We start from the raw sequence: 14,096 nt of genomic DNA on the forward strand, positions 1-14,096 counted from the left end.
AGTTTCTCTCTCTGGGGAACAGTCTGGTAGAGTTGGCCTCCTGTCTCTCTATAGCAGCTCAAGTTATAGACCTGTCCTTCCATCTCCGTGCTGACATTGCCTTTACACACCCTGTGCCCTCCCTTCACATTTTGCAGTCCCTGCAGCTTGATAGATAATAGGGGGTGTACTAGGATATTAGTTGTTGGCGGGAGGCCCTCTCTACCCCCTCACTGCGCCCTGACTTTCTCCCATGTCTACTGACCTCTGGTGGTGATAGTTTGAACTGCACCTTTCCTTTCTAGTTAGTGGCCTGCTGGCAAGTAATGGTGCATATTTTCTCAATAATCCAAATTCAAATATTCAAATACTGTATTAAATGGAAATTTTTTTAAAAAGATTTTATTTTTTTCCTTTTTCTCCCCAAAGCCCCCCGGTACATAGTTGTATATTCTTTGTTGTGGGTCCTTCTAGTTGTGGCATGTGGGACACTACCTCAGCATGGTTTGATGAGCAGTGCCATGTCCACGCCCAGGATTCGAACCAACGAAACACTGGGCCGCATGCAGCGGAGCGGGCGAACTTAACCACTCGGCCACGGGGCCAGCCCCTAAATGGAAATATTTTTATTGCCAAATTTTGTATTTGTTTTCAGGCATCATGACATAATGCAAAGAACAAGGCCTGGGCTTTAGCGTCAGACTTACCTAGTTCAATCCTAGCTCTGCTGTTTCCCAGCAGAGTGACCTTGGCCAGGTTACCTAAGCTCAGCTTGCTTACCTATAAAGTGACGATAATAATAAATATCTCGAAGGGAGAATTAGGTGAGATGATTGTACAATGCATAGCCCTGGATGTGCTCTAGCACGGAGGTGCTCAATAAAACTTTGTTACCTTCTCAATAATGGTGATTTGTTCAGTGTCTGAGTCAATGTAATTTTTAAAATTTTGGTAACATAAGATTTACCATTATACCCATTTTCAATGTGATTTTTTTTTTTAAGATTTTATTTTTTTCCTTTTTCTCCCCAAAGTCCCCCGGTGTATAGTTGCATAATTTTTTTAGTTGTGGGTCCTTCCAGTTGTGGCATGTGGGACACCACCTCAGTGTGACCTGATGAGCAGAGCCATGTCCACACCCAGGATCTGAATCGGTGAAACCCTGGGCCATCGAAGCAGAGTGAACAAACTTAACCACTAGGCCACGGGGCCGGCCCCAATGTGACTTTTTTTGTACTGTGAGAAATTTTATGTAACTGTTTTCTGATTTTTGAGTTTGAAAAATGAGGTCTGAGTATGGGCTGTGAAGCCTCTCTCTGCCCAGGGAGCTGCATATCTAAACCCTGAAAATACGAGATCTTGGACACAGCTGAATGGCTCTGAGCACTTGACTTCACTGGGGTTTCCAGCCTGGGAAGGGCTGACAGGATCCAGCACTTTTCTCCAGGGTCAGCAAAGGGCAGAGGTTTGAAGTTAGGCATCACTGGGTTCTCAGCTGGGCGTCCAAGGCCCCCTCCTCCCACTTTGCAGAGAAAAGAGGAGGTGGCTGAAGAGAGAAGGATATGAGATTGGTTCTTTGCTCCTCCCTGTCTCTCCCTGCTTTTCCCCACACCCATCCTCTCCCCCACAGCGGCCGTCTCCCCCACAGAGACTGGGAAGACAGAGGGGGGCGGAGTTGGGGACTGAGGGATCAGAAGCCCCACAGTGCCCCATATCTGAAGGAAGCTCTGGCCAGGGGCAGCTGTGCTGGCTCATGCTTCCCTCCTGCTGCTACCTCCTTCAGCATGATGCTGGGGACTCTGGGGCTTTGGGCACTGCTTCCTACAGCTGTGCAAGGTAAGTGTCTACAGGGAGGGGAAGGGTCTTTCCATCCACCTATTGAGGGAAAGGGGCATTTGAAGCAGCAGCCACCCCCCTGGAAGAGTGGTAAGTGGGGTGGGTGAGTAAGGACGAAGGGTAGAGCCATGTGTCCCCATGGTGGAGGTCAGGTTCCAGGCCTCTGCTGACCCTGTTTCCTCCTGTGGCTTTACCATGCTGGCCCTTGGATACGAAACATGTTTTGTCTCTCCTTTTGGCTGCTGTTTTTCCCTTGCATTCACTCCCATCTTGAACCCTCCCCTCTCCTCATCCTGGGCTGCAGCACCCCCAAGCACACGGACCTGTGTGTTCTTTGAGGCCCCCGGCGTGCGGGGAAGCACAAAGACACTGGGGAAGCTGCTAGATGCAGGACCAGGGCCCCCCAGGGTTATCCGCTGCCTCTACAGCCGCTGCTGCTTTGGGATCTGGAACCTGACCCAAGACCGGGCACAGGTGGAGATGCAAGGTGAATGGCAAAGTATATAGCAGGTGATAGCTAGGGTGGGAGACAGGTAGATCCTGGGTTGGGGGTGGCAGCTGAGGGAAAGGAGGAGAAATGGAATGTATGGAGGAAAAGAAAAGCCCATATGAGATGGAAGGGATGGATGTCTCTGATAGAGGAAGGATTTATCATCTCTGTTCCCAGACCCCATTATGCACCCTCTCTCTCTTTCTTTCTCACTTTTTCCCCTTCTCTTCTCTTCTCTTCTCCGAATCCCACCCCATCAGGGTGCCGAGACAGTGATGAGCCAGGCTGTGAGTCCCCCGATTGTGACCCAAGCCCCCGAGCCCACCCCAGCCCCAGCTCCACTCTCTTCACCTGCTCCTGTGGCACTGACTTCTGCAATGCCAATTATAGCCATCTGCCTCCTCCAGGGAGCCCTGGCACTCTTGGCTCCCAGGGTCTCCAGGCTGTCGCAGGTAGCCACCCGGGGTGCTGAAGCTGGGTGGGGGCTGGGGCCCAGGTTAGGATGAGAAGTAGAACCAGGGCCAGTTCTCACCCTACCTCCCCACCACCAAGCTTCCCTCCTCCTGGCCTTGAGAAGTTGGTTGCCCTGGTGACTGGGAGATAAGGGGGCTTGTGACCAGAGTGGGGGTGGGTCTAGAAGCAAGTCCTCCAAGGAGGGAGAGAGGAGCAGAGATTGGATTTGGGGCAGAGCTCATCCAGCCTGCATTCTTGCCTTAACGTCCAGGTGAGTCCATCTGGATGGCGCTGGTGCTGCTGGGGCTGTTCCTCCTTCTGCTGCTGCTGCTGGGCAGCATCATCTTGGGTATTAATCTGCCCCATCCCTCCCTTGTAACCCCAAGAAACTGCCCCAAAGCTCTGACCCCCTCCAGGCTCCCCTGACCCCATGGTTCTGAGATCTCTACAGCCTGACCCCCATTAACTCCCGCAAAGCTCCCTTCCCAGTCTCCATGCCTGTGCACCCTGAGCCTAGGCTTTTCTCTGCCCTAGTCCTGCTACAGCGAAAGGCCTCCAGAGTGCGAGGTGGGCCAGAGCCAGAGCCAGAGCCAGACTCAGGCAGAGACTGGAGTACAGAGCTGCCCGAGCTGCCCGAGCTGTGCTTCTCCCAGGTGCCCGGGGAGGGAGGGAAGGGTCCCTTAGGCACTCCCAGAGGGTGTGTCGGGAGGAAGCCTGGCCCTCGTACCAGCTAAGGCCTGCACCCAGCGCCATGTCCCCATCAGGTCATCCGGGAAGGAGGTCACGCGGTGGTATGGGCTGGGCAGCTGCAAGGAGAGCTGGTAGCCATCAAGGCCTTCCCCCTGAGGGCTGTGGCCCAGTTCCAAGCTGAGAGAGCATTGTACGAGCTGCCAGGCCTACAGCACGACCACATTGTCCGCTTTATCACTGCCAGCAGGGGGGGCCCTGGCCCCCCGTCCTGTGGGCCCCTGCTGGTACTGGAACTGCACCCCAAGGTGAGGGCCAAAGAATGTCTACATGTGTGTTTGCCTGCGTGTGTATGTGGATGGGGCTGGATGGCAGCTGGGCCCTGCCCACACTTACTCTTCTGCTTTAGATTTCCTCTTCTCTAAAACATTAAACACGACTTTTCTTGTTTTTTCTTTTTTATTACACAAGCAATACTTGCTAATATTTTTAACTCATAATATATAGATAAGGAAAGGGAGAAATCAAAACAATTCATATTTCCAGCCTTAAAGAAAGCCCTTGTTAAAGAAATACCTCCAGGCCTAGCCCTCCAAACTCATTCATATATTCACTCAACAAATATTTATGAACTGTCTGTCAGGCACTGTGCTGAGTGCTAGGAAAAACACACCTAGTCCCTGACTTACAGATTTTACTGGGTAGTGGAGGAGACGGAAATGGATCAGGTAAACAGAAAAATAAGTGTCATCTGTCAAGCGTGTTAGGTGCTGAAAGAAAGGCCATGGTAGTGTAAGAGAGGAACGAGGAGTCAGGACTTGAGGGCAGGACGGTGAGCAGTAGAGTGAAGAGGAAGAGGTAGGCAGGGGCCGGGACACACCCCATCTTGTGGGCCTACTCAGGACTCCGCACCCCACCGGCACCTGCAGCTCCTCCTCCTCTGAAATCTTTTTTTTTTTTAAAGATTTTATTTTTTTCCTTTTTCTCCCCAAAGCCCCCCAGTACATAGTTGTATATTCTTCATTGTGGGTCCTTCTAGTTGTGGTACATGGGCCGCCGCCTCAGCATGGTTTGATGAGCAGTGCCACATCCGCGCCCAGGATTCGAACCAACGAAACACTGGGCCACCTGCAGCGGAGCGGGCGAACTTAACCACTCGGCCACGGGGCCAGCCCCTGAAATCTTGAATTCTGGAAAAGAATCCTCTTTGACCATGTGCCTCACTGCCCAGCTGAAAAATCACTGCTTTTCTGGTTTTGTTTGTTTAACTTTCCTGGCGCACTGAACGTGCTCAGCGTCTGTTGAATGAGGAACTCTATTGCTCCCTTCCCTCCAACTCTCACTTGCTCCCCACCTGCTGCTCTCTTACCCGACGGCCCTCCCTGTCTGGCCGCTCTGCCATGCAGACCTGACACCTCAGGCCAGGTGGTTCACGAGCGGTGCCCCTGCTTAGCTCGCCTTCCCTTTTTTGGTTCTGTCTTTGTCCTGAGTTGTCTGAGACAGTGTGATATGGTTAATAGTGAGTGACGCTGGAGTCAGACTGCTTTGGTTCATGCTCTACTTCCCTCTGGCCAAGTGACTTCCAGCCAGTTTACTTAGCTCTCTCGCAAGCTCCTCTGTGAAATGGGAGTGACAGGAGTACCTGCCTCCTAGGGTTGTGAGGATTACAGGAGGCCTGGCTCACAGTTAGTGCTCAGGACCCTTAACCTAGAGTTACTATTTCTCCTGTCCATCTGTCTGATGCATGTTCTCACTCCTCCTCTGCCTGTCTTGGCCTGGCTGTGTCAGTGTGTCAGTCTGCTGGGATATGCAGGGTGTGTCTGTCAACTATTTCTGTTCCCTGAGGTAGATCAGTCACCTCCAGTTTTGTGTGTCCCCCTCTTCTCTCTGCTTTTCCCCAGGGATCCCTGTGCCACTACTTGACCCAGCACACCAGTGACTGGGGAAGTTCCCTGCGGATGGCACTGTCCCTGGCGCAGGGCCTGGCGTTTCTCCATGAGGAGCGCTGGCAGGATGGTGGGTGAGCTGGGAGCAGGGAGCCATGGGAGTCAGGAGTCACACTGCTATGTTTCTGATTCTCCCTGAGCTTGAAGGGGAAGGATTGGGTCAAAAAAGAGAGCAAGAGGATCCATGTCCTTTCAACCTTGGCTTCTCCCACAGGCCAATATAAACCAGGTATTGCCCACCGAGATCTGAGCAGCCAGAACGTGCTCATTCGGGAGGATGGGTCGTGTGCCATTGGAGACCTGGGCCTCGCCTTGGTGCTCCCTGGCCTCACTCAGCCCCCTGCCTGGGCGCCTACTCAACCCCGAGGCCCAGCTGCCATCATGGAGGTGAGTACTCTGGATCAAGGTGAGGCCCAGGATGATGGTGGCAGTGCTGATGAAGATGTGCCCGTTGCCGTGGCAACAGTGCAGCAGTACTGACAGTGTTTGCGGAGGACATTGCTGAGTCTGTAGTTGGGGAAATGTTCACGGATCAGTGTTGTGGTAAGGGTTGCCAGGGAGATGATTCTTGGCCCTTCACACCTTGCTCTCCAGGCTGGCACCCAGAGGTACATGGCGCCGGAGCTCTTGGACAAAACTCTTGATCTACAGGACTGGGGCATGGCCCTCCGGCGAGCTGATGTCTATTCTCTGGCTCTGCTCCTGTGGGAGATCCTGAGCCGCTGCCTAGACTTGCGGCCTGGTAAGGATGGGTGCTACAGTCCCCGCTCCGGCCCCCCAGGATGTCTCACCCACCCATTACAGATACATCTACCTCCTGACCCAGGAAACCCTGCCCTTCTCCCCCATGGCCTTCCTATAAGGGAGGCACCCTAGGGGTAACTGACACCTAGCCCCATGTGCCTTTCTGCAGACAGTAGACCACCACCCTTCCAACTGGCTTATGAGGCAGAGCTGGGCAGCACCCCCACCACCTGTGAGCTGTGGACCTTGGCAGTGGAGGAGAGAAGGCGCCCCTACATCCCATCTACCTGGCACTGCTTCGCCACAGTAAGAGGCCACAGGCTGGTGGGCTGGGGATCTGTAGAGTCTGGGCATGGTCTTCAAGGACTTGTCTGCCAGGACCAGCCCATCTAGTCCTAGCTCCTCTCATCTCTCACCACTCCTAGCTCGTGTTCAGCTGGAGCTGGGCAAATTTGCTCTGTACCTCAGTTCATCTTCTTCCACCATAAGTCTCACACAGCCCATCCCTGAAACACAGCCTTCCTCCTGCTCAGTCTTGCCTAGTCTGTCTCTCTTCTCCCCACCATCGGTTAGCCCTGTTCCTCAGTCCCCTGCTCCAGGAAGCCCTCCTTGGCTTTGCTTCTGCCCTGAGATCTGCCCCCAAGATGGCTTCTCTTCTGGTATACTGGAGCCCAACTTTCAATCCAAGAAGTCGTCATTCTGTCCTACATGTCTGTGTTTCTGCTATGACCCAATAAAGCCAGTTCTAGGTGTAAAGGGTGAAAGCAGTGGCCTAACGTTGAAATTTCAGGGGTCTGCACAAACAGCTTCTTAACACGAAGCCCCTTCCTCTGTTATGGTCTGAAATTTCCACTGCACATGTATCTGCTGGGTTAGATAACTGAGGCCCAGGCATTGTTTGCAGAAGAGCCTGGTTGCCTGAGAGGAAGGAGAGTAATTTCCCTTTAGCACGTTAAGCCATCAAGCTGAATTAGCTCCTCAGAGGAAAAGGTGGGCCCTTTGGAAGGTACCTAGAGAACCTGTCTCATCCGGAACAAGATACAGAGGGCTGGATTTCAGTGAGGGGGAGGGCAGGGAGGCTCCAGACAGGATCAGAAGAGGGGTGTTGAAAATGGGAGTGGTGGACACCTTTTAATCCTGGGGTCCACTCAGGATCCTAGGGTCAAGCCTGCCTGCTGGTCATCTTCCTAGGACCCTGGTGGCCTGAGAGAGCTCCTAGAGGACTGTTGGGATGCAGACCCGGAAGCCCGGCTGACAGCTGAGTGTGTGCAGCAGCGCCTGGCTGCCCTGGCCCAGCCTCAGGAGGCCCACTCCTTCCCAGAGGGCTGTCCACCTCCCTGCCCAGAGGACTGCCTCTCAACTCCTCCCCATTGCCATTCTCCCTTGTAGGCCTCAGCTGAGTGGCTGCCATGTCCGTGTTCAGCAAGGCCCTTGTTCCAGGAATCCTCAACCTGCCTGTACCATTTCTCGTGTGTAAATATGCAGTTTATGTGTCATCTATGTATGTGCAAACGTGAATATGATCATATGCCCGTCGGCTCTGCCTCACCACTCCCCTTCCTACTTGCCAAATGCTTGGATTCTTCTGTGGACATCCAGTCCACTGCAGTTCTGACCAGTAACTGGGGATAGCCATGCCCAGGAGAGCGACAAAGTCAGCTTTCCTGACTCCACATTCTTGGACCTTCCTCCCTTCCTGTGACCCTGGGCTCCTCCTGTCTCTCTTCTCTTCCTTCTCCTCCACAAGGCTTTATTTGTTGGGATCTCATGCTAGGCACTGGGGAAAGAAGGATGAATACAATGAAATCGCTGCTCTAAGAGTACTCAGAGAACTACAGCTCACTTTGTTGGGGTCCCAGGGGAGTGTCCTCTCCTGAGGCTTGAGCAGGAAGGCCTCGCAGGGCACAGGATGCTTGAACTGGATCTTGAAGGAGAAAGAGTTTTCCACGAGTGTTGGGGGCAGTAGGGCATTCCTGGCCCAGGGAGGTATAGCACCACATGGTGTGGTAAGAAACTGTAAGTAACCTGGTAGCAAAGTGTAGGGCGTGTGGTGGGAGCGAGGTGGGGTGCTGTGGAGAACTGTAGATAAGGCCAGGTGTGTGAGCCTGCTGCAAAGGTCTTCCTTCATTTCTTTTTTTGTGTTTTCTCTACTGGCTTTTCTTTACCACCCCAGGCTCCTTGAACACTGGGCGCCCCTCAGGGTCAGCCCAGTTGCAGGTGTCTGGTTTATAGTCCTAGCTTAGCTTCTAGCTACCTGAGTGCTCTGGGGCGTGTTACTTCCTCCTTCTAGGGCTTAGGTTTCTCATTTGCCAAATAGGGTGTTGGAGGCCTCTGGTCTAACCAAAGAGTGATAGGAGGGCTTTGACTTCGCTACAACAGGATTGCTTCCTGCCCAGTGACCCACTAGCTCTACATCCTTCAGCAAGTTACTGAACCCCCAGAATCGCAGTTTTACCGTGTGTAAAGTACAGATAAAAACACCTCCCCTGCTTGCAGGGTCAACTCAGGGTGAAAAAGAAGCGGTGACAGGTCTCACGAAGCACCTGGCCTCAGTGGACACTCTGTAATGGTGGCAGTTGTGACTGACGCCTGTCTAGCTTGGTTGTTCTAGAGTTCCAGGATTAGCCTCTGGAAAGCCCATGTGCTCTCAAGCCCTGAGACTTCCTGCACACCCAGAGCTCTAGTTCTCTATGAGACTTCATCACTTGGATAGGCCGCCACTGCCTGGAACTACACACACCAAAATCCAAGCTCCTGCCCTCCCCTCACCACCAGGTCTGCCTTCCCCCCTTCCCCTGACTCTCAAAGTTACCCAGTTTCTCTTGGTCCTAGAGGATCCCAACAAGGAAGGTGTTCTTGCTCCTTCCTGTGGCCCCAGCTCATTGTACCCGTATCTCGTCAGTTTTTGAGTCCCACTGAGGTGGCATGGGCAGGGCCTGCTTCTGGGCACCATCTCCCTTTCCTTCTTCCTAAGCCTGGCAGGCCCCAACAACGGCAGTTGCTTCTTGGCTGCCTATTTTCCCCCCAGTCTAGGTTAAACACTGCTCTCTGAATAATCTTTTTTTTTTTTTTTTGAGGAAGATTAGCCCTGAGCTAACTACTGCCAATCCTCCTCTTTTTGCTGAGGAAGACTAGCCCTGAGCTAACATCCATGCCCATCTTCCTCTACTTATATGTGGGACGTGTACCACAGCATGGCTTTTGCCAAGCAGTGCCATGACCGCACCCGGGATCCGAACCGGCGAACCCTGGGCGACCGAGAATTAGAATGTGCGAACTTAACTGCTGTGCCACCGGGCTGGCCCCTGAATAATCTTTTTTTTTTTTTTAAAGATTTTATTTTTTCCTTTTTCTCCCCAAAGCCCCCCGGTACATAGTTGTGTATTCTTTGTTGTGGGTTCTTCTAGTTGTGGCATGTGGGACGCTGCCTCAGCGTGGTCTGATGAGCAGTGCCATGTCCGCGCCCAGGATTCGAACTAACGAAACACTGGGCCGCATGCAGCAGAGCGCGCGAACTTAACCACTCGGCCACGGGGCCAGCCCCGCCCCTGAATAATCTTTAAACATGACTTTCATTATCTTTTGCCTCTGCTCAACAGCCTACTTGCCTTTTTCATGACAATCCAATGAACACCGTTTATAGAGGAGGAAACCAAAGGCTCAGAGAAGTTTAGAAATGTGTCCAAGGTCACACAGGATTTAAATAACAGAGCAAGAATCTTCAGCCATTAAAAACTCTTCACAAAAAACACCATAAATTATTAGAAATGGATAATGTCTATGTAAAAAGAACATACAAACATATGCTGACAAGCATAAGGTTATGTTAAATAAAAAATAAACCTATGATCACAAGAAAATAAACAAATCCCAATAGAGGGACGTTTTACAAAATACCCAACCAGTACTCCTCAAAACTGTCCAGATCATCAAAAACAGAAAGTCTGAGAAACTATCACAACCAATAGGAGCCTAGGGAGACACAATGACTAAATATAATGTGATATCCTGGACAAGATCCTGGAATAGAAAAAGGACATTGGGTAAAAACTAAAGAAATCTGAATAAAGTCATGGAGTTTAGTTAATAGTTGTGAATCAATATTGGCTCATTAAGGTAACAAACACACTGTACTGGGCTGGCCTGGTGGCACAGCAGTTAAGTGCCACGTTCCGCTTTGCCGGCCCAGGGTTCGCAGGCTGGGTTCCCAGGTGTGGACATGGCACGGCTTGGCAAGCCATGCTGTGGCAGGAGTCCCACATATAAAGCAGAGGAAGATGGGCATGGATGTTAGCTCAGGGCCGGTCTTCCTCAGCAAAAAAGAGGTAGATTGGCAGCAGTTAGCTCAGGGCTAATCTTCCTAAAAAAAACAAAACAAAAACAAACACGCTATACTAATGTAAGATGTTAGCAAAAGGGGGAAGTGGGTATGAGGAATGTGAAAACTTTGTATTACCTTCTCAACTTTTTCTGTAAATCTAAAACTGTTCTAAAAAAATAAAGCTTATTGAAAAAAAAAAAAAGACTATGACCATCTCCATCGCATCAGAAAGGCCATAAATACAAAGAACAAGGGGAGGGTTGTGGTAAGTATTACAATGCCCACTTGCAGTGTTTTTGAGTGGGTGTGTTGTAATAAGTTGTACCGAAAGGATCACTAATATAAAAGTCAGAAAACCTAGATTATAGTCTTGGCTCTCCTAACTGTGAACTCCTAGAAAAGTTTGTTTATTTAATTTCCACAGGAAGTTGAATGAATGATTCCCTAAGTCGTTTCCAACCCCATAATTCCATGACTCTATGATTAAGTATTAAAGTCCCAGTTGCGAAGATTACTTCCCCAAATCCAGTGTTTGCCTGGTGTGATTTTGCCACAATTAGTGATTCCGTGCTCATGTGGATGCAATGTGCTTGTAAATAAACTTTCTAGAAACTTGAAAACATGAATCTGTGACTAGAGGTGGACTCATGGGATGGAAACTGTGTGGCTGAAGATTGGGGTGGTAGACAGCAGGAAGAAGACTGATTTTTTACTATCTACTTTTTTTCACCTCTTGAATTTTGAACTATATGCATTATTTGTGTATTAAAATTAAACATTTGCTTATTAATTTAAAAAGTCTATGCCTAGAAAAAAAGACTAGATGGTAATAAACCAAAATATTAACAATGGTGATTTTGTTTAGGTGATGGGATCAAAAGCAGTTTGCTTTTTCTTTCTACTTTTCTGTGTTTTCAAACTTTTCTTTAATTCTCGTGAATTCTTATAGAATTTAGAGAAAGCATGTAAACAAATTTACTATCCCCAGGAAATATTCCTTAAAAAGCCACATATGACTTCAGATTGCCCCCCTTTGGCACTTGTGAACACAACTTGTAGCATATTTTGTGCTTATTGACATGTTGTTTGCTGGTTATTTCATTAGTGAGCAGTATATTCTCACTAGACTATAACTGAAAGCGTGAAGGATGTGGAGAAACGTCGTTTATTTTCCTTGTAGTTCCTTTATGGCACGCAGTTCAGGCCTCTGCGTACAGCCTGGTGGACTGGATAGAGTCCTGGGTGCCTGACCCGGACCTGTCATTAACTAGGGTGGAACCTGCAAAAAGCCGCTTCTCCTTTCTGAACCTGGGTTTTGTCATCTGTTCAAGGAGAGTGCCATTCACTTTTGACGTGCTAAGGTATTTTCAATAAACGCTTCTTGACCAACAGACCTGCTAGGAAAAGGATGAAGAGGTCGTACAGTGACACACATTTGGTCCTGTGCCATGGTTTTATGTCTTCACCTACCTAAAGTCCTTAGAGAGCAAGGGACAGGTGTCTCATGCTGCTTTGCATTTCTATAGTGCCTGCTTCAGTTCTAGGGAAATATCTACAAAATCTTCTGTATCTTCAGCCTCTTCTCTGAATGTCTGCTTCACCTTCGCCCACCCATTAAAACGAACCTTGCTTTTCCTGAAGTGGTAGCTGTTTTTTCTTTCACACACCCTGGAGAAGAGGTAGATATTTTCCTTTCTGTCTGTTACTACTTCCAGACCATTTCTCCATCTCTGTCCTTCCAAAACCCAAGCTTCTCTGAAATACATGCCATCAGACCATGGCACTTGCTATCTCACCTCATTGTGATCACTTACAGACCTCCTGGTCACTCCTCTGTATTTGTTAAAGACTAGCATCTGGCTCAAAGTCTTTTTCTTTCTTTCACTCCTTTTGTCATCATTCTTGGTGTCTTCAGTCACTATGTAGATAATCTAATCCTTTGATGACCTTTTTACTTTCAACAGGATTTTCCTCCACTACCTAAGTCACCAAGATCTGTTTCAAGCATTCCACTTTCTGGATACCAACTCTTACCTTCTCAGCTCACTTACTCCAGGGAGCCTCCACTGAGACATCTAATCCATTGACCCCGCCATTTTTTCACTCTCCATCAAGTCCCTATGTCTTCTCTCCTTGCTCAGTTTATTTTCCATGGTCTATCACCACAGTCACTACCGTGCATACACTCTCAACAGCCTTGCCCTCTTTACCTTTCTCTTATACTTTCCAGGCAAATCCTAGCCCAAGTTAAATCCAGTTCTTCTATTCCACAGTTGTCCCATGCGTTGGAATTTAACTAGAGGAAACCGCCACCTGTGCTGACTGGTCTCCTTCTACATATATGGCCCACAAACTTCAAATGGGCCCTCTGTAATCCCACTGCATGGGATTATCCCACTGCAATGCCCAGTAATCCTACTGCAGGGGCCAGCCTGGTGGCGCAGCAGTTAAGTGTGCACGTTCCACTTTGGTGGCCCGGGGTTCACCAGTTTGGATCCCGTGTGTGCACATGGCACTGCTTGACAAGCCATGCTGTGGTAGGTGTCCCACATATAAAGTAGAGGAAGATGGGCATGGATGTCAGCTGAGGGCCAGTCTTCCTCAGCAAAAAGAGGAGGATTGGCAGCAGATGTTAGCTCAGGGCTAATCCTCCTCCTCAAAGAAAAATCCTACTGCAGCTCCCTGGTCAGTTCACTTGCCCACTTTCTGACATGACTATTTCTAATCTTATTCCCCCACCTCACTCTCAACTGATAACTTTGCTTGTTATTTCTCCGAAGGGAAAAAAAAATGGGAACAATCAGCAAAGAATGGTCACATCTTCCCACCATTAAATCTACCAATGCTTTTGCATCTGGACCTGTAGACTCTGCTTTCTCTCCTATTACAATAACAATAATAACCCATATATAGGGCTCTCTATATGTCCAGCATTGTTCTGAGCCCTTCACATATTTAAGTCATTTAATCCTCACTATGAATTAGGTGTGATTATTATCCCTTCTTTTGCAGGTGGGGAAATGGAGGCACGGAAGTTTCTTTTTAACTACCTTGTCCAGGGTCACAAAGCAAGTAGTCTGGCTCCAGAGCTCATTTTCTCTAGCACTATACTGCTACTGTCCTAAAGCCAGTGCCTCCACCCACAGACTGGAAGGCCTCTTCTTGGTCACTGAGGAACTTTGCTCCTTCACCTATCCCTTATTTCTCCAGCAACAGCAGTTTTTCTCTCTACTGGATTATTCTCATCAGTTCACAACAGGCTTTAAACTCTCCCATCTTACAAAGCCCTTCCTAGACTGTCTGGTCTCTTATGATTACTACTCCATTCTTTCGCTTCCTTATTTACCAAGACTCCTTGGAAGAATTGCTTTTATTTACTGTCTCCACTTTCTCACTTCTCATTCTCTCTTCTGTTTGTTTCAGGCAAAATTTTATCTTTACCATGTAATTGAGACTGCTCTGAAAAAGTGCACTATCTTTGCAAAATCCAATGGCCAACTCTCAGTCTGCATTCTGCATAATTTATCGGCAGCATTTGACACATTGGATAGCTTCCTCCTCAAATCCTTTCTTTGTACTCGCTTCTGATTTTCCCCCTACCTCACTGGCCACTCACTCTGTATCCTTTGCCAGCTCCTCT

At 49.3% G+C, this 14,096-nt stretch overlaps 1 protein-coding gene across 2 annotated transcripts; it reads left to right on the forward strand.

Moving 5' to 3' along the window:
- The first annotated feature begins 1,344 nt into the window (after window positions 1–1,344).
- Window positions 1,345–10,658, forward strand: AMHR2 (anti-Mullerian hormone receptor type 2). Of its 2 annotated transcripts, XM_070621473.1 has the most exons (12): window positions 1,404–1,815; window positions 2,120–2,302; window positions 2,566–2,592; window positions 2,713–2,757; window positions 3,030–3,107; window positions 3,293–3,411; window positions 3,523–3,753; window positions 5,347–5,461; window positions 5,606–5,778; window positions 5,986–6,133; window positions 6,305–6,441; window positions 7,327–10,658. In XM_070621473.1, exons 1-12 carry the CDS (start codon window positions 1,542–1,544, stop codon window positions 7,522–7,524), a joined length of 1,728 nt encoding a protein of 575 aa, XP_070477574.1. In that variant the 5' UTR covers window positions 1,404–1,541; the 3' UTR covers window positions 7,525–10,658. The 2 variants fall into 2 exon arrangements, with proteins under 2 accessions (XP_070477575.1, XP_070477574.1); XM_070621474.1 differs by having other exon boundaries at window positions 1,345–1,815; window positions 2,566–2,757.
- Window positions 10,659–14,096: the final 3,438 nt, after the last annotated feature.

Source organism: Equus przewalskii, chromosome 5, assembly GCF_037783145.1.
Source record: "Equus przewalskii isolate Varuska chromosome 5, EquPr2, whole genome shotgun sequence".
In the NCBI taxonomy this organism is placed as follows: domain Eukaryota; kingdom Metazoa; phylum Chordata; class Mammalia; order Perissodactyla; family Equidae; genus Equus; species Equus przewalskii.